We start from the raw sequence: 21,873 nt of genomic DNA on the forward strand, positions 1-21,873 counted from the left end.
GTAGGTAAAATGTTTCATTCCATATAGAAGGAAACTAATTTCTACTTTTCTGGCAAATCTTTTTATGCAAATCTAATTCTCACACCTCTATGACATGTTGCCTTGTTTTACATTTGGTACATTTGTATACTGGGATAAAGAAAACACTTAGAATAGTCTGAATCAAGCCTCCTGTATTCAAAAACAGTCCATCTCTTAAACTTTCTATTTAAACTTAGTGATCAAGAAGAAAACCTGGTTTATATTTTCATCATATATATTCTGGTATTGAGAATTGCCCTTCTCATGCAATTTTCTTTACATATGTTATGTTCTTTATTATTATCTCCTTCTGTTTGCTCATAATAGAGTAAAAATTACGTGCTTATGTAATGTGATACATTTTGCTATCATGGATCTACTATGTTTTCCAAAAAATATTCATGTACAGAACACTGAAAATAGTTATGTATTATGACATTAATCTATTAACTACAGGGCAAAAGGGTTACAAAGAGAAGATGTAGAAAGACTTGGAAATTTCAAGTTACTTCTTGAAATCATCAGATGAAGAGAACTTTTTGCTGATGCTTTTTAATTCTCCCTTTTAGAGTTACTGATTTTGCTCTTCAAGTGTCAACCAATTCCACCTTTACTTCTGTTCTGTCTATACAACATATGCTTGAAGAAAAATTTTACTTTCATGGTTAGGCTGTTTTTAACAAACATATGCATTGCTTTTTGCAATTTAGAGTTGTTTCTACCTTTTTTCCCCCTTTATAATTACTAAGGGAGTTTATATATTATCCATTTTTGTTATAGTGGTTATATTTCAATGTTTATCACATATGCCTGAAATTTATTTGTGATGAACTACCAAATTTAATCTGAAACAACAGTTGTAGCACACTTTCAGTTCTCTTTCTCTCAGCTTCTGTCACTTCCCATTCAGTATCATCAGTTGATTGATTAACTGATTTTCACATTTTGATACTACAGTTTTTTGTTTAGCTACAGGATTTGCTAGTTTCTTTGATTAACATTGAACACCTTGTCTTTCCTTCTTTATTAAATTTATATGTGTTTGTTCAGGATAAGTTTTTGAGTAATTTTAACAGGGTCTATAAATTCAAAGATCATACATGTCTGACAATTCATATATTTTTCTATAGTCTGAATGTTAACTTGGCTGAGTATTGGGATCTATCAACATATCAAAATCTCAAGGACACTGTGAGACACTAAGAGGTCATTGCATGGAGTTCTTTCCTTAAGAGAAGAAAAAGTCAACAAATAAATGAATAACATTACATCTTAAAGTCCTAGAAAAAGAAGAACAAATAAAAACCAAAAGCAGCAGAACACTGGAAATAATTAAAATTAGAGCTGAAATCAATGAAATTGAAACAAAAGAAACAATTGAAAAAGTTGACAAGAAGTTGGTTCTTTAGTCATGCTAACAAAGAGAACGGACACTACAGAAATACAGAAGATAATGAGAAATTATTTTGAAAATTTGTATTCCAATAAAATAGAAAATATTGAAGGCATGAACAAATTTCTGGAGTCATATGGTTTGCCCAAACGGAAATGAGGATGATATACACATGTTAAACAGATAAATTTCTTTTTTTTCCGAGGCAAGTGCTCTAACTATGAGCTGTATACAACCCCAGCGCCTAAACAGATCAATTTCAAGAAATGAATAGAAGATGCCATCAGAAGCCTACCAAGCAAGAAAATCCCAGGACCAAATGGATACACAGCTGAGTTCCATATAAAGAAGAACTAATACCAATACTCCTCAAATTATTCCATGAAATAGAAAAAGAGAGAACATTTCCAAACTCATTCTGTGAGGCTAATATCACCCTGACTCCAAAGCCAGATAAAGACACATCAAGGAAAGAAAACTTCAGACCAACATCTCTAATGAACATAGACACAAAAATCCTCAATAAAATTCTGGCAAATTGAATACAAAAACATATCAAAAAGATAGTGCACCACGATCAAGTGGGGTTTCATCCTAGGGATGCAAAACAAAGAAAAAAGAAAATACCTCAGGCAAGCAAATAGGAAGAAATTAAATATAAAAACCATAAAATAGCCATAGAAAAATTTATCTTATCATTGAAAATAAAGGTGATATATGTTTTGAAATGTTAGCCTGTATAACTCATTCTGTTTCATCATTGAAGAACTTATACTGGCTAACCTTCACTTATTAACAACTCCAGCATCAATAGTAGTTGGAATTTATGGATAATTTTTTTGTACAATAAGAATGCCTATTCTTTTACCCTAATAAATTGTATACTAAAATTCTTAATTCTTTATTAAAATAAAAAATAATCCCCTCATTAGTTATGAGGGGAAAACTCCAGTGAGCTAAAACATTGGCAGGAGTCTATAAATTCCAAAGGAGATATAGTGAACATTTATTTATTCTATCAGCAATTAGTATTGAACACTAATATAGCCTGCCAGCAATCCATCTATAATCAAACTATTGATAATTATTCATATACGCTAAATTTTCTGCCATATAGCTGCTTTCTTCAATTTTCTCTGAATCTATAGTTATAACTCCTTCATGTTTCTAATATTGTTTGCTTTTTTTATTTCTTTCATCAGACTTGATAAAGACTTATTTCATTCATGTCAGTGTTTTTGTTATCATAGTGGTGAAATTGCCTTTTTTCAATTATTAATTTAGTATCCTTCCTCATTTGAGGTTCAGAAGCTACTGAATAAGATAATATAATCAGAAGTAGTGTAAAATCAAGTCAATAGCCTTAAAGACGCTCTACATTGTAAAAACTGATTTAAAAGAAAATAACATATTGAATATTTCTGTAAGCTTCATAATAACTGCTCAGGAAGCAGTAAAGCATTGTTAAACCCAATGATGAAATGAATATGATTTTCATTTTAATTCTGAGAAGAAAACATTTGAGAAAAATATTCTATACCCCCACCTGTAATTTTATGAGCAAAAATATTAAAACACTCCCTAGTCTTCTATAACTTGTGATTGCAGCTAATATACTTACTCAGAGTTACTTATTAACTGAAGATAAGTTAATGATTTAATGAGGTAGGTTGTTAGGTGAAAATTAGCCTATCCTTAGTAATGTCTGAACATGTGGAAATGCTAATATCGAATATGAGAGCAAACCAAGATTTTCTTGGCGAAACTAACAGCAAACATTCCTAGGCAGAATATGCATGGACAATATTTTACTTTTGTTGCTAGTTACATTTTTCTCCTCTATGAAAAAGTTGGCAAATAATGTTATTTCAAATTATGATGAACTACTTAAGGTATAAAATGTAAAATCAGTGAGATAATGAAGACTATTTTAGTATATTTCATAGTGAAAATGAAGAGTAATTGGCTAGAAATGTTCATATAGATCTAGGCCAGTATACTATATATTACCTGACCTTTAAAGTAAAATACCTAGATCATACTGTAACCTTCTCTTGCTGAGTCAGGGTTATTAGTGTAAAGCAAGTGATTATTATGAAGCCAAGAATGCATATGAAAATGTAGATTATAACTGAACGGGCAATTAAGTAACTTCTGTTGAAGTGCCCAGCAATTACTTTCTGGAAAAATCTCAAATCTCAGTTTGTGGGATTCCAAGATTGTGGGCCAGAGGGAGGCAGCATCTTGTGTCGCTCTGTGATCCAGGTCTTACCTAGTTGGAATACTGCATTCTCAGAGAGTGTAAGAGGATCCCTATACAGCTTATTCCCGCAAAAAAATCACCAGTGCTGTGACCCCCCTGGGGCCTCAGCTTTGGAGTAGGACTCAGGGCCCTGGCAGCCAGCCAAAACCCAAAGCCGGCAGTTCTAGCCTATGCATGGCTTGCAAGCACCTTAGCAGAATCACTTATTAGCACCTCTGTAGAACTCCAGAGTGCATTCCGCTCCCACACAGGTAACTCGGTTACTATCTACCCACAGTACAACGCCATCGCCTGGCTCCCCCCCACCTCATCAGACATCCCAGCGCTGAAATCAGACCGACTCCATCTTGGATAACCTTTATCGCCATATTTGGTGGGGATAGCTCTCAGATCTCATCTCCATCTGGCCAGGTATCAAGTATCTCCCGCCCCCCCACTGGCGATAACTGGGCACAGCAACCACTCAATACAAAAACAGCTCCCAGTTTGGCAGGTGTGCAGTGGGACCAGGGCGCTGCCCACCTGGTGTGAACCTGAGTGTGAGAGGTCCTACAGGTGGGAACGGCTAAGTGAGAGGGGATGGGACTAAAGTTTGGAGCCAAAGAGAGAGACCTGGAGCTGGGAAATCTCCAGGCAAGAGAGGGAGATAATATTGGGTGCTCAAGTCAGATGAGCCGTCCCAAACAGAGACCTGTGAGGTGTAGTCTCCCTGCAGGGACTGGCAGGTGGCACTCCCCACTTCCAGACGACCTACATCAGGATCAGTCTTCCGACTCTGGTTACCTACACCATCCTGAGGGCAGAGACAACAGCTTAAAACAGACAACCCCACTTATTAGATGAGAAGAGAAACAGAAACGAAATGTATCTCTAAAACTAGCAACAACCCTGGTTTCTTTTTTCCTCTTTCTCTTCTACCCCTCTATCCTCTGGCCCTCACATCCCCAACATATGTGAACCAAGAACTTTGCATGAAATAGGATTTTGAGGACTGAGTCATCTGAATAATATAATATAGAGGTGTTGTATATGCCTCACCTTTTTTTCATTTTTTTTCTCTTTTTTCTTCTTTCATTGTTCTTTCCCCCTCCAAATTTTTTACTATTTTAACATCCAGTATTTTTCTAAATACATATGTGTGTTTGTTTTATGTATTCTACTCTCTTCCCACATACTTGTCTACCCTAAATTACTTCCTGTTCATTCTCTTGTTACTGTCTTCATTAGATTTCTCTTTCATATTTCCTAAGATATAATAACTATACCCTCACATCTTTCCCCATCAACATATGGTCCTATGCCCCCCACACAGTTCATTGTCCACCATCAGAAACTGTAAACCTTTTTAAGAAACTACTGATAATATTTTAGATAGTAATTGAATCCAACATTTATGTACATTGAGATTAAACTGTAAATGTCTTAATAACAACAAATTGTTCACAGGTGATATATTATGAATATTGGGATCAGTTAACATTGTCTTTCCCCACCAAGGACGAATCTTGGAACCCTACAAGAGCACTACAAACCTATAGAGTAAAAACATTAACACCCAAGTCCCACAGAGCTAGGAAGGAAGACACAAGAAACATAAAAAGACAAGGGAAGAAAGAATCACAAACAAATGAAGACACCACATCATTAGAATCATTGGCAGCCATAGCAGAAAACAATGACAGAGAAAGAGGTCAGGATATACATGGTTAAAATGTTCTGTGAACTCAAGGAAGATATAAGAACACAAACACAAGCAGTGCAAGATTACTTTGACAAGGAGCTACAGAAACAAATCCAAGAAGCAAAAGACCACCTCAACAGGGAGATAGAGGTTCTTAAAAAAAAAAAAAAAAAAAAAAGAAATCCTTGAAATGAAAGAACCAATAAACCAAATTAAAAGCTTAAATGAAAGCATCACCAACAGAGTAGGCACTTGGAAGTCATGACATCAGACAATAAAGATAAAATATATGATCTTGAAAAGAACAGAGACCACACAGTGATAATGGTAAGAAACCATGAGCAGAACATTCAAGAAATATGTAATAGCATAAAGAGACCAAATTTCCAAATTGGAAATCAATGATAAAATAAGGAAGAAAAATTCCTACATTACATGGAGACTAAACAATATGTTACTGAATGAACAATGGGTTACAGAAGACATCAAGGAGGAAATTAAAAAAGTAAGAACACAGACACAATACATAAAAATCTCTGGTACACTATGAAAGCAGTACTAAGAGGGAAAATTCATTACATGGAGTTCATTCCTTAAAAGAAGAAAAAGGTAACAAATAAATGACCTCACACTACATCTCAAAGCCCTAGAAAAAGAAGAACAAATCAGCAGCAAAAGCAGTAGAGGGCAAGAAATAATTAAAATTAGAACTGAAGTCAATGAAATCGAAATAAAAGAAAAAATTGAAAAAATTTGACAAAACAAAAAGTTAGTTGTTTGAGAAACATAAATGAAACTGACAGACTGTTAGCTATGCTAATGAAGAGAAGGAGAGAGAAAACTCAAATTACCAGCATATTGATGAAAAAGGTAATGTCACAATAGACACTACAGAAATACAGAGGATAATTAGAAATTATCTTGAAAACTTATACTCCAATAAAATATAAGACATTGGAGGCACTGACAAATTTCTTAAGTCATAAGCGATCTGTCCAGATTGAATCAGGAAGATATACACAATTTAAACATACCAATATCAAGTGATGAAACTGAAGACACCATCAGAAGCTTACCAACTAAGAAAAGCCCAGGATGGGATGGTAACAGCAGAATTCTACAAGCTCTTTAAAGAAGAACTAATACCAATACTCTACAATTTATTTCAGGAAATAGAAAAAGAGGCAACACTTCCAAACTCATTCTATGAGGCCAATATCACCCGGATCCCCAAACCAGGCAAAGACACATCAAAGAAAAAAAACTTCAGACCAATATTTCTAATGAACATAGATGCAAAAATTCTCAATAAAAATTCTGGCAAATCAAATACAAAAACATATCAAAAAGACTGTGCACCATGATCAAGTGGGAGTCATCTCAGGGATGCAAGGTTGGTTCAACATATGGAAATCAATAAATGTAACAGACATATCAATAGACATATCAATAGACTCATCACATCAACAGAATCATATGATCATCTCAATAGATGCAGAAAAAAAGCATTTGACAAAATACAGCAACCTTTCATGTTCAAAATACTAGAAAAACTAGAAAAAACGGGAACATATCTCAACATTGTAAAGGCTATCTATGTGAAGTCTCAGGCCAACATCAACATAAATGAAGAAAAATTAAAGGCATTCCCTCTAAAAACTGGAACAAGACAGGGATGCCCTCTTTCACCACTTCTATTCAACATAGTTCTTGAAACACTGGCCAGAGCAATTAGACAGATGAAAGAAATTAAAGGGATGTGTATAGGAAAAGAAGAACTTATATTAGCACTATTTGCTGACGATATGATTCTATACCTACAAGATCCAAAAAGCTCCACCAGAAAACTTCTAGAACTAGTAAATGAATTCAGCAAAGTAGCAGGATATAAAGTCAACACCCATAAATGAAAAGAATTTTTTTTTTTTTTTTGGTGGTGCTGGGGATTGAACCCAGGGCCTTGTGCATGCAAGGAAATGAAAAGGAATTTCTGTATATCAGTGACAAATCCTCTGAGAAGGAAAAAACTATTCCATTTACAATGACCTCAGGAAAAAAAGAAAGATACTTGGGAATCAAGGAAAGAGGTGAAAGATTTATACAATGAAAACTACAGAACTCTAAAGAAAGAAATTAAAGAAGACCTTAGAAGACGGAAAGATCTACATTGCCCTTGAATAGGCAGAATTAATACTATCAAAATGACCGTACTACCAAAAGCACTATACAGATTTAATGCAATTCTTATCAAAATCCCAATGGCATTCCTCATAGAAACAGAAAAAGCAATCATGAAATTCATCTGGAAAAATAAGAGACCCAGAATAGCTAAAGCAATCCTTAGCAGGAAGAGTGAAGCAGGGTGCATCACTATACCAGTCCTTAAACTATACTAGAGAGCAATAGTAACAAAAACAGTATGATACTGGAACCAAAACAGACTGGTAGACCAATGGTACAGAATAGAGGAGACTAACCCACAAAATTACAATTATCTTATATTAGACAAAGGTGCCAAAAACATGCATTGGAGAAAAGATAGCCTCTTCCACAAATGGTGCTGGGAAAACTGGAAATCCATATGTAACAAAATGAAATTAAACCCCTATCTCTCACCATGCACAAAACTCAACTCAAAGTGAATCAAGGATCTTGGAGTTTGAAACCAGAGACTCTGCATCTCATAGAAGAAAAAGTAGGTCCTAATCTTCATCATGTGGGATTAGGCCCCAACTCCCTTAATAAGACTCCCTTGTCACAAGAATTAAAACCAAGAATCAATAAATAGGATGGAATCAAACTAAAATATTTCTTTTCAGCAAAAGAAACAATCTGTGAAAGTGAACAGAGTCTCCATCCTGGGAGCAAACTTTTACTCCTCACACATCAGGGTATAGAAAATAACTCTAGGGTATAGAAAATAACTGAAAAAGCTAAGCACCAAAATAAATAAATAAATAAATAAATAAATAAATAAATAAATAAATAAATAAATAAATAACCCACTCAACAAATGGGCCAAGGAACTGAACAGACATTTCTCAGAAGAGGATATACAATCAATCAACAAATATATGAAAAACTGGAGAGGATATGGGGAAAAGTACACTCATATATTGCTGGTGGTGCAGCCAATATGGAAAGCAGTATGGAGATTCCTTGGAAAGCTGGGAATGGAACCACCATTTGACCCAGCTATATCCCTCTCCTCAATCTATACCCAAAAAACGTAAAAACAGCATACTGCAGGGACACAGCCACATCAATGTTTACAGCAGCGACAATACACAATTGCTAAACTGTGGAGCCAACAAAGATGCCCTTCCGTGGATGAATGGATAAAAAAAATGTGGCATATATACACAATGGAATTTTACTCAGCAATAAAAGAGAATAAAATCATGGCATTTGCAGGTAAATGGATGGCATTGGAGAACATAATGCTAAGTGAAGTCAGCCAATCCCAAAAAATCAAATGCTAAATGTTTTCTTTGATATAAGGAGGCTGACTCATATTGGTGTAGGGAGGGGGAGCATGGGAGGAATAGATGAATTCTAGATAGGGCAGAGAGGTGGGAAGGAAAGGGAGGAGGCAGGGGATCAGCAAGGATGGTGAAATGTGATAGACATCATTATCCAAAGTACATGTATGAAGACAAGAATTGGTGTCAACCTATTTTATAAAGAACCAGAGATATGAAATATTGTGCTATATAAGTGTAATAAGAATTGTAATGCATTCCACTGTCATTTATTTTTTTTAAAAAAATCAATAAAAAAATCTCAGTTTAATTCTGATCATTTTCCATCTTCTTATATAATGGCCCGAATGTGTCTCACTAATATATTCAAATATAACCTCTGGTTTCTGAATAAATAACATGAAAGTCTATATGCTTGCAAATAATCTACTGGGCTAAAAAGCAGTTTCAATGAGGAATTTCTGCTATATCATATAGGGAGAGATGTTTGCTTTGTCCTTTACAAGGCTCACAGAACTTCTGTATTTTGTCTTTCAGTTACTCCTTTCCTTTTGTCAGAGTAACTAACCGTCCATACTGTCATTTGTAATCTCTGCAAAAAAATGTGTTCTTTTTGCTTATCCAGCATTCTCTTCCTTACAAAATTTTTATTACAAAGAAAGGTAAAGGATTTGGACTTTGAAACTTTAGAGTCCTGACTACAAGGTTACTACCAGGTACTATTAGCAGTTTTCTGATTTGTTTATTTTCATATTTTAATATAAAGATAATACTACCCTATAAAACTTATACATAATAAAATCACATTAAAATTATAGTTGTTTTCTTCCCAGCATTAAATAATAGGTAATATGCTGTATTTGGCCATTTATTTACTTGATGTTTAAGAGGTTTTGGATATAATCAGACTGCTTCTTTGCTGGTAAGATTTTTTTTTTCTTTTTTAAAAAGATGCTTCTAGGTTTGGCTATCTAATAAAACCTACTAGAAGATAAAGTTTGCTGTACAATTTTATCCTCTGAATGACAATTTATTGATATCAATAACACTTCTTAAATATACTAACATCCTGGTTGTATCTGATGAAGGTGTAATGGAATAGTAAAGTAAATCAGAAGTCATTCTTAAAATATATACTCAGAGAATAACAACATGACTATGCATAGAATACAATGGTAAGCAAAGGCAACTGAGCAGCAATGGGACAGCTAGGGTGAAAGAAACCAGAGCTTTTGGTTTGTGGTGAAATAGAGGAAAAACAGGGGATCTCTGATCATGCTTGTTTCTTCCATAAACTGTCATTAATAAAGATCTTTTAAATGTAACATTATTTTAAAGGTTATCTTAAGACATATTAGGCCTTTAGATTAAAGTGAAAACAAATAGAAATCCAAACAGCCATCTTCTTAAAGTAATAAAAATCAAAAAAAAAGTTAAACATGGTTTCCTAATTTCTTTTATACTCTTTTTACAGATGTTATAGGTTTTGTTTTCATCTACATAGTTGCTCTCTAACTGATTTTCAAAATCTGTAAAAGGAGACAGACTTCTCTAGGTAGCAACACCTCAAATTAGAAACATCAACCCAGCACTAATTATCAGCAATACAGCAGTCTTGAAATCAGTCAAAAATTAAAAACTATTTTTTGATTAAAGCAAATTCATGTAAGAAAGAGTTCTAATATGTATCATATCTTTTCTATTCCTCATAATCTATATAAATTTTAGGGATATTTATTTATAATATATGTTTCTTTAAAAACTGGATTTCTAGACAATGTTATCTGGTATTGAAAGCAATAATAAGTGTGATTTTTTTTCCTGGGGCACTGTATTACAACAGGAGCTTGGTAGTGAATGTGGAGCTGAGTTATTACTGATTCTGGGGTCATCAAATTAATTAATGCTCAAAACAAACTATAAAGAGATAAATGACGGGAGGCACGAAATAAAAAGAGCCAGGGAACACAACTTATTATAAGATAAATAAAAGAATAAAGTATATTAAGATTTACGATAGGCATTTATGGTATCTATCAAGATTCAGGCTAATTATGGATTCAACCACATGATATGTTTACTTAAAAGAAAAAAAGTGACTGTAGCATTCAAAATCATTGGTGATAAAAATCCACTAACTTCTATATATACAAATAATATCAATAATCATACTGGATTTTCAATGCCATTGCCAAATAAGAAACAATAAGGTGGGCTGGGGTTATAGCTCATGGTAGAGTGCTTGCCTGGATTTGAAGTACCACATTTAAATAAATAAAAGGTCCACTGACAACTAAAAAGAAAAAAAAAAAAAGAAAAAATAGGTAACACCTATTGCAAAATAATATTAGTATGTGCAGAGTATCCTACTAAATGATTTGTTTACTTTTCTTTTACCTCAGTTGTGCCAGAGGTAGAATTTTACAGTTGAGGAGTTTAAGTAATCTGTCCAAGATCACACAGATAGTAAGTAGTTGGACTGATACTGAAACCATGGTAGTTATTCTGCTTTTACCTACCATGGTATTCAGTTTCAAAATATTATTGGGCGGGCTGGGGATGTGGCTCAAGTGGTAGTGCACTCTCCTGGGCGCTGGGTTCGAACCTCAGCACCACATCAAAATAAAATAAAGATATTGCGTCCACTGAAAACTAAAAAATAAATATTAAAAAATTCTCTCTCTCTCAAAAAGAAAAAAAAGTATATATATATATATATGGCAATTTGTAAATTTTTTGGTATCTTTTAAAAAATCAAGTTTTATTGAATGAAAACCAGGTTTTTCCTTTAGATTAGTTAATCTATTTTGTTCTTAAAAAAAAAAAAAAAAGAATCTGTGAAAAAGAATAGGTACTTTAAGTAGCCGGGAAGTTTGGGGGACCAAATAAGAAAATAAGAACTGAGCAACATGATCTATACCTACAAGACTATGATATTTAGGTGCTGTTCAGTTATAAATTGCCATAGTGAAGATATCCTATAAATATTTCTCAGTTGATTTAATTTCCCTACCTTCCAGAAGTGTTCTTTAGTATGGCGAGAGCATCCGGATAGCCATCCATGTTGTAGTCTCCAATATGAAGGGTAATTGGAATTGGTATTTCAGTTGGTCTTTCTTCATGCACAAATGGTACAAAGCCCCAGAGTGTACCCTTATAGTTGAAATCCTGTAGGACTGGAACCCACTGTAGATTTAGAGAAAAAGATTAGACTTCATAATTACCTTGGGAAAAAAATTACAATTTGCCAAATAAATGATCCATAAAAAGTTCTGAATATAAGCATATTTTATTTATCTTCTTCATCTCCATAGTATGGTAGGGTATTATGATTTATTTTGATGAATAAGTTGTCTCCTTTAGAATTTATCAGTAGTCACCTTTGCTTTTTTCACAAAATCATAGAACCTTGGGATTAAATGGATATCAATATGCATATAGTCATATTGCTCAATTTAAAATTAGTGTAAAGTAGAAATAAAACTTTACTTCTTTAAAATACAATGAGTATTTTAAAGAAGTAAAGCAGACTATAACATTATCTAATGCTAGTGAACTTTCAGGAGGCCCAACTTAGGAAGGAAGTTAGAACATGATGAGTCTCCCTTGATCTGCTACGCTTTATTACACAAAGAGGACTAGTTATCACCTCAAGCCAAGCAGCTCACAAGGCTTTCCAAACACCATCAGGTCTGACAAGCTCTATCTGTAACTGATAGGTACTTTTCAGAAAAAGAAAATGAACTGACACAAAAATAGCTATAAGTTAAATTTTTACTGCTTGTCTTTATTTTTATATTGGTAATAGAAGAGAAAGAAAGGTTGATTTCTAAAAGAGTTTAGAATTCCTTTCTCTTCTGAGTACACAAATATTCATTTTTTGATTAACTAATATAAAGCTAAAAGTGGAAATCATGCAATTAAAATTAGAGGTGTGCCCACAATGTGCTGAGAGTATGGATGTTGTCATATAACTTGGAGATAATGTGAACCAAAGTTGGAACAGCTGACTGGATACGGCAGGATAAACATGCCTACAGAACTTTTTGGCCTTATAAACAGGTGATTCATTTTTATGGTTGCAAGCTAAAGTGTATTAAAAATGGCTTCTTGAAAAGGATTTAGCAAGTTATGTCATAGGTTTTCTAAAGAAAGTATAACTTGCCAAGGAAAAATAAAAAAAATAATGATAAAGACATATTTTCAGAAAGTGAGATTTTAAAAAAATACTGTTCTGCAGCTTTAATTAGTTTTTACATTTTTCTTCAGGCAAAAAAGTATTATTTTACTTATCATCAGAAGTATTTCCATTAAAACAATTGTATTATGCTCCAAAAGAGTTAAGATTTTTCACTTAATGTGGTAGACATAATAGTCAAACAAAGAACTGTGACCTTTATGCTCCTTCCTATGTACTGTATTCCTTCCTAAGGAGAAATGACTTTATAATTTGAAAATATTCTCATAGTAATCTGTGATTTGAATATATGCTATAATTACTAGGTTTGTTCATACCTATGAAACAGTGATGAAGTGTTACTTTACTTAACATGTTAACTGATTCAAAACTAAAAAAGTTTTAAGGTAATAAAATATACAGGTGTAACAGTTAAATGGTTTGAGAATGCTGAGTGAATGATTTGTTTTAATGTTTTAATATAAAATGTGATGTTCATAGGGATATAAAAGTCAATGTGGTATTTTACTGTTTATTACCCTACAAAAGAAAATAAAGCTCATTAATTCTGTTGTCACAACCTATCATTCCCATATTAATTATCCAATATGATTCTCAGATTTCAAACTGTTTACCCACAAGCTATAGGTAAAAAGTCAGCATGACAAAATGAAACAGATCTAGATACCACAGACATAAACAAGGTTAACTTTGAAAATAGATATGATATTCTATTATTCTTCTACAACGTATCTTTATTATAGTGTTTTACCATTTCTTCTGGCATATAAAAATGCTAATAGTTCATTTAATTATAGGATTCAAAATGGGTTTTTTTAATCAGAAATGATTGTAGTAGTGCTTTCTGCTTCAATAAATGAATAAAATGAATTTAAATTTAACATGAGGAACACAATAACTTAATTCTGTATTTCTCTTTGTTCTGATTCTTCAGATGTCTATTCTAACCTTTGAAGATTTTTTTTAATATTTATTTTTTAGTTGTAGTTGGACACAATACCTTTATTTTATTTATATTTATGTGGTGCTGAGGATCGAACCCAGGGCCTTGTATATGCTAGGCAAGCTCTCTCCCGCTGAGCCACTACCGCAGCCCCAAGGTTTTTGTTTTAAAACACATAACTCTGTTGTGTTAAACAAAACAAAACAAAACAAAACTGATATACCTGTTTTGTTCCAGATCTCAGTAAGTAGATTGTGCTTCTCTGGCAGTTTTGATCTTCACAGCCTGGAAGTAAATGATCCATTTGTCCGTCTCCATCTGCCAAAAGAAACTTTAAGAGTCCATTAACAGTCACAAAATAAAATGTGTGTGTATGGCAGATTAAAGTTCCTATTTGTTCTAAGTCTCCATCAATCTGGATAAAATCGAAAGAATTAGTTGACATATGGTTTTATAATAAATGTGTCTCAATTAAAATCAAATCACTTGGCCCTTAGTACTTAATATTTGAACTTTGTCTTGTTCTAAATCGCAAACTTTTCTTTGGTTAAATGTTTATCCAGGGTTGTAAAAAGGTCTTTTCAGGTTTTAATGTTAAAATCATTAATTTTTAAAAAGTTGCTTTTGATTTATTTATATAATTATCACTACTGCCACAAAAGAAAAATAAGCAGCACGCCAATAGTAACATATTATTATACATCCTATTGTAAATGTGAGGCTAATCTTTCTTTTATACATACTTTTAAGTACCTTTATTTTAAGATGGACTTCAATCAAAGAGCTAAAATGTTTTCAGCACTCTGGCTTCTAAATAAGCACCATTAAATTTCTTTATAAGTGTTTTTTAAAAAATTATTATTATTTTTTTTAGGTGTAGATGAACACAACACAATGCCTTTATTTTTATGTGGTGCTGAGGATCGAACCTGGGTCCTGCTCACACTAGGCGAGCGTTCTACTGCTGAGCCACAATCCCAGTGTTTTTACAGTTTTTACATTGTTTTTACATTGTTCTACAAACATCTCTAGAGGTGAGAGTATGGAGGAACCTGGATTCAGTTCTTTTTATGCTCATTCCTAAGTACCATATCTTTCCAAAAACAGTCAGTGTATATATATATGCCATATATAATTTTGCACAAATAGTATAGTGTACTATATTTTTTGTACCATAAATTTTTGATTTAATATATCTCTGAGATGGTTTCATATTGGTAAATTTACATCTGCCTGATTTACAGTACAGTATTATATTGTATGAATATATTTCAATATAATCAATTTTCTATTATGTGCAAACACTGGGCTATTTGTAATCTTTTGGTCGTCTAAATAATCTAAAAATGAATAAATTTATATAATCTTTTATACAGTCTTACAGAAATAAGTATAAATTAGTAACCTTAAAAGTGAGTATAAATTAGCAAAAGTAGTATACATTTCTAAAATGATAATTATTGGTTAGATCATTTATAAAATTCAAATTTTTATTTAATGTCCACAGAAGAATGAGTCTCAAACTTATAGATACCCTAAGAACTGAGGAAATCAAAGAACTTTAAGTGGGTTACATCTATGGTTATTTGTAGCTTTAAAAATTAAGTAAAAAATAACAAATGTAAAAATATTGCATGTAAAATAATATTTTCATGAAAAATAACTATTTTCCAAAACAAATAGCTTTTGTGAGAAGACTGGAATTGCCTGGCTTCAATATCTGTCTTAACAAAAAATAATATTGAATTTTTACACTGCTTTCACATGCCACTTATTACAGTATGTTGCCACTTATTACAGTATGGTTGATAAATGTGAAAATCTGCAGCCTTAATAGCCTTTTCAGAAAACTCTGGATATTATTCATGGTACTACCAAAATGCAACAAGTGATAATTTCTTAAAAGGTTACTTGCAAAGAAGAATCTACAGTAATGCCAATGAAAATTTCCTAGTGTTAATTAAAACCCACTCATCTATATTTTAGATCACAAAGCAAGTCTTAGCAAATACTTTAAAAAATCAGTATAATCCCTTGACTTTTATTAGATCATAATGGAATAAAATTAGAAATCAACAATAAGAAAAGAAATAGAAAGTATATAAACACATGGAGATTGAATAATACAGTTTTAAATAATGAATGGATCATAAATGAAGTCAGAGGATCAATTTAAAATTTCCTAGATGCAAAGGAGATAGATACACAACATACTGAATCTCTGGGACAATATGAAGGTGTTTATAAGAGCAAACTTTACATTTCTTTGGGCATACATAAAAAAATCAGAAGATTCCTAGTAAACAACTTGATGGATATCAAAATCTTAGAAAAAAAAGTGCAAACCAATTCTGAAACCAGTAGATGGAAGGAGATAATTGAGATGGGAGCCAAAATTAATGAAATACAGTGTGAAAAAATGTTACGGTTTGGATATGAAGTGTCCCATTAAAAGCTCATGAGTTAGGCAATGCAGGACTGTTCAGAGATAAAACAGGCTATGAGAGCTGTACCTATATGAATGGATTTCTGGGTGGTAACTATAGGCATGTGGGCATGGTTCGAGGAGTAGGTCACTGGGGGCGTGCCACTGGGGATTATACTTTGTCTCTAGCTCCCCCCAACTTTTTACTGACACCAACAGGACAGCTTTCTTCCACCATGTCCTTCTACATGATGTTCTGTGTCACCTTAGGCCCGGAGTAAAGGGGTTGGCCAACCATGTACTAAAACCTCTGAAACTGTGAGCCCCAAATAAACTTTTCTTCCTTTAAGTTGTTCTTGTCAGATATCATGGTCACATTAATGAAAAGCTGACTAACACAGGAATTAGTACTAAGAGTGGGAGTCTTTGTTATGACTAACCTAACCATTTGATCCAAAAGGTTTTGGAGATGGGCATGGTGGTGAACCCCTGTAATCCCAGCAATTTAGGAGGCTGAGGCAGAAGGATTCCAAGTTTAAGGCTATTATTTATTAAGCAATTTATTAAGGTGATAAACAATAGAAAGATTCTCAAAAAAAAAAAAGTTCTGGTTTGCAGAAGAAAACTTAGAATACTGTTTACAGACAACAACATACTGGATGACTGTGGTAGAAACTCAGAAGACCAGAATGCTAAGAATGTAGACAGTAAAGATGACAATGAGTACTCAACTGGGAATTAGACTAGAAGCCATTCATATTATGTCCTGCAAAGGAACTTGTCTATATTTTGCCCATGCTTGAGACTTCTGTGAGGTTGAAATTAAAAGTGATGGACAAATTAATCTGGTTCAGAAAATTTCAAGGCAGCATAATATTCAAACAGGGCATCTCAGAAATAAGCAAGACCACACCCATGGCAGGCTCAAGGGCAAAAAAAGCAAAAACTCATTTCAGAGACAACAATGGGAGCACCCTGCTCACATAGGGATGGCTAGGAAGTTGTTCTCTCAAGGTTCATTTCACCTTGCTCAGCTGCTTAAGTACTGAGAAGTCAACTGCAGTCATGGTCCAAGGGGGCATGGCTATTGCTTGAGCTAGCAGCAGACCTTGAAATCATCCACTTGGTATTGGTTCTGTAGGAATGCAGAATTCTAGAGATAGGGGGTCATGGAGGATTTCAGTGAGATTTCAAATCTAATCACACCAGTGCTTTTTTGCCTTGACAACCATCATATTTGATGTATAGAACAGTTTTGCTGGGTGTGGAGACATATGCCTGGAATCCCAGTAACTAGGGAGCTTTCATCAAGGAGGACTGCAAATTCAAAGCTAGCCTTAGCTACTTAGTGAGACACTCAGCAACTCAGCGAGACACTGTCTCAAAATAAAAAGCAAAAAGGGCTGGGGGCTGGAGCTTGGGCTCAGTGGTAAGGTGTTTGCCTAGCATATATGAGGCACTAGGTTCTGTTCTCGGCACCACATATAAAGGTTCACCCACAAGTGAAAAATACATATTAAAAAAAAAAAGGGCTGTGGATGTAGCTCAGTGGTAAAGCACCTCTGAGTTTAATCTCTAGAACCAAAAATAAAACAAAAAACCCAACATAGAATATTAAAAAGATATACATGGAATATTGATATTTATAAAAATTATTGTTTGCTATTTCAACAAAAACATTCTTTAGTAAAACTATGTGTCTCATTTTCTTCCTTCTGCTGTTTTAATAGTGTAAGTATAGGTGAGAGAAGAATACAAGGAATACTTGGATAGCTGGTGTTACCTCTTTGATTTGTGCTAAAATGAAAGCAGCTTTACCCGCCATTGACAATATAAATGTCAACACAGTGAAAAAGGCAAAAAATAATTTACATGTTATGAAAATAGTTGACCTTGTGGACTCCCTGAAATAGTTGTAGGGCCTCTCATACAGGCCAATATTTTGGAGCACAGTTTGAAAATTATTGGCAGAGAGGTTGCACCAAGAACTGAACTATTACATGTTTTAATTTTTGCCAGTCTGATCTGTGAAAATGTTATTTTGTGAATTTTAGTTTTTCTATTATAGTGTTCTCCTTTCAATTGCCAATTCATAGAAGCCCTTCCCATATTAACAAAAGTATGCTTTTGTCTGTGGTGTATTAATATGTTCCCTTCCTCCCCCTCCCCCGCCTTTCTGTTCTGGAGATCAAAGCCAAAGGCAATCTACCTCTGAGCCATATCCTAGCTCTTTTTATTTTAATTTTGATACATGGTCTCACTAAGGTGCTGAATATCTCGCAGTTGAGAAGACTGGCCTCAAACTTGTGATCCTGCTGCCTAAGCCTCCTGAGTTGCTAGGAAAATTGTCATGGGCCACTGTGCCCTGCTGATACTTTCTTTTATGGTTTCTAAGTTTTGCTTATAACTTATAAAGGCCTACCACACAACAGTGGTGACTATTAGCCTACCCCCATTCTTTTTGTTCTAGTATGTTTGGGTATTAGTTTTACTTTTAAGCCCCTGAAATTTACTTTGGTATAAAACTTCAGTCATGATCCAATTATAGTTTCTAAATAAAAATCTAGTTGTCTCAAACCAAGAACTATTGAATGAAAAAAATTATTTAATACAGTTTTCAGAAAGGGAGGTCAAAATGGTTGGGGATGCGTCTCAGTGGTAGAATAGTTGCATGCATATGTGAGGCCCTGGGTATGATCCTCAGCACAGCCAAAACACACACACACACACACACACACACACACACACACAAACAGAAAGAAAGAGATTCAGTCTTTTGTATTTTGATCTGTAATGAGGAATTCTGAGTTAAATTACAAAAATAAATTAATGATTTTTTTAGTAAGGATATAGCATGACAGCTTAAAGGCAATAAATCAAAATGTCACCTTTCTCCATCTGGAAAATTTACTCGTTGATGACTACAGAATCCATGAGATATAAATAATAAAGTCATATGACTATTAATGGTAGAAGGTTTTAAACAGAATTCAAAGTTTCCTTAGCTTTCAATAAGTAGGACTTAAGAATGAAAGATTTCTATCTTGAGTTTCTAAATCTCCATTTCTGGCTAAAATAAAACCTGATTATAGGTAGAAATAACAGCTTTCCCATACCATTTGTCAAGAGACAAAGTAGATATGTTATCACATATAAAACTACATTTTCTGGGCTAGGATTGTGGCTCAGCGATAGAGCACTCGCCTAACATGTGTGAGGCCCTGGGTTCGATACTCAGCACCATATAAAAATAAATAAATAAAATAAAGATAGACCCCTACATTTTCTTGTGACTCATCATTAATATAAAGCTGGAAATACATGTACTAAATGAAAAAAAAAGTTCCAAACATCCATTTCTTCTTCTACCAGAATATATGAATAATATAATTTTATATTTCTTAGAAGAGCACAGAAATGCACTGAATATGATAAAAAATTTTTTATAATAACCAGATTAGATGCTTTTATGAAAATATACAATTTTTAAATAAGCAATGAACAGCATTAAAATAGATGGCATGCATGAAAATACTCAGATTATTGTTTATTTGCTTTAATGTTTTAAAAAGAACATTATTTATTTTTAATTGATGAAAATGCATATATTTATGGAGTACAATGTTTTAAAATATGTACCTGTTGTGGAATGTCTAAATTGAGCTTATTAGCATGTCATTACCTCACATACTTAACATGTTTTCTGTTACAAACAATTTAAATCTGTTCTTTTACCAATTTCCCATTATGTAATACATTGTTATTAATTGTAGTCATCATGTTGTGATAAGTTTATATATGTTAATATAATATTAAACTTTGTAACTAGCCTGCTGACAATTTTTCAGATTCAAATGATAAAAAACTCTTCCAGCTGGGTATGGTGACACAGGCTTCTAATCCCAGCAGCTTGGGAGGCTGAGGCAAGAGAATCATGAGTTCAAAGCCTTCCTCAGCAACTTAATGAGGCCCTAAGCAAATTAGGAAGACCCTGTCTCTAAATAAAATATTAAAAAAAGGGGTGGGGATGTGGCTCAGTGGTTGAGTGCCCCTGGGTTCAATCCCCAGTACCAAACAACAAAAACAAAACCACTTTTTCTCTACTCATTTTAATCACAAAATATGTCAAGATTTAATAATGTCTCCAAGATACTTAACTGCTACTGCTTTTCTGTTTTGCTGAACATATTCTTTCACAATTTTTTCCTCTCAGAGTTACACAAAGCAAAGTCATGACCTGTTTTACTTACTGTTCTGGCTTTGCTTTCACTTATGTGTGAATAGAGGTAAAGCACTGCTTAGGTGCTAATGGGGTGGAATGAGGCCTGGTTCCAGCCCTAAGTACATGATGGTATAAACCTCTAAACATTGTATATGGCAATAGCTTTGTTTATTTTAGTTTCTGAAACTGGAAAGAAGGTGAGGAGAGGAAGCTGGACTAGATTATTCTAAAGATTCCTATAATTAAATCTAAAAAATATTCCTTTAGCTTTCCTTATCAAAAAAACTGATTATTCATTGATACACAGATACAATATACTTTTCTATAATATTTAGATATCATAAAAAACAAAGGGAATATTCTATTGATAGGGTTTTAAAATATTTTAATTTATCTTTAAAAGTTAAGCTATACATTATTTAACCATTTAATAGTTAATGTGATAGTTGGGAAATAGGAAACTATACAGGTTAAATTTCCTACTATTGAGGTAAACATCAGTCAGTGTCTAGGAAGAATACTGTTCTTTTCTTGGTTGTAAGAACTTCTACAAGGAAATGGAGCAGGGCACAATGTCCCATGTGGTGAGCCATGCCCACAATGGCTCCTAGTGGCTCAGGAGGCTGAGGCAGGAGGATCACAAGTTCAAAGCCAGTCTCAAGAACTTAGTGAAGCTCTAAGCAACTTATCAAGACCCTATCTCAAAATAAACAGTATAAGAAAAAAGTGGGGATGTGGCTCATTGAGTGACCCACTGATTGAGTGACTCTGGATTCAATACAGGTTGGGGAAAAAAGAAAAAAAAAAAAAGGAAATGGAGAAGTGGGCATTGGCCACTTCCCTTGTCTCCAATCTTTAGGTTGGGATTAAAGCAGCACAGCCTTGGCTGTAATGTAACAGACTACACAAAGAAAACATCTGAAGAAATCCATCTGCATAGTGGGCATACAAATGATCCTGTTTCTCTTGAATGTAGGTTCAACTCTTCATATTGTCCTGGCCTGCAATATCACGCAGGAGCACAGGAGCTATAAAATGTACAAAGCTTCTCCACTGAGTCCTCCAACTACTTTGGAATTGGTAAGCAGAATGCGGAAGTGTTTGCAGCCCCAGGTTTGAACATCTACATACATTTATCATATTGGTAAAGAGCAGAGAAAATTTAAGAATATTCTTAAACTTGTAGCTAGGTCTGGTGGCTCATGCCCAGTCACTTAGGAGGCTAAGACAGAAGATCCTTGTATC

The 21,873-nt window shown here is 33.7% G+C and overlaps 1 protein-coding gene across 2 annotated transcripts in view; it reads right to left on the reverse strand.

Annotated features, from left to right (window-relative positions):
* ITFG1 (integrin alpha FG-GAP repeat containing 1) overlaps nucleotides 1-21,873 on the reverse strand; it is a 256,647-nt gene that overhangs the window by 117,425 nt on the left and 117,349 nt on the right. For both annotated transcript variants that reach the window (XM_081273851.1, XM_081273850.1), the window contains exons 9-10: nucleotides 14,205-14,299; nucleotides 11,854-12,026 (exon numbers count right to left, since the gene is read on the reverse strand). In XM_081273851.1, coding sequence (XP_081129977.1) covers nucleotides 11,854-12,026; nucleotides 14,205-14,299 — 268 coding nt within the window. The remainder of the gene's footprint in view (nucleotides 1-11,853; nucleotides 12,027-14,204; nucleotides 14,300-21,873) is intronic.

The sequence above is a fragment of the Spermophilus citellus genome, assembly GCF_964194105.1.
Source record: "Spermophilus citellus genome assembly, chromosome: 18".
In the NCBI taxonomy this organism is placed as follows: domain Eukaryota; kingdom Metazoa; phylum Chordata; class Mammalia; order Rodentia; family Sciuridae; genus Spermophilus; species Spermophilus citellus.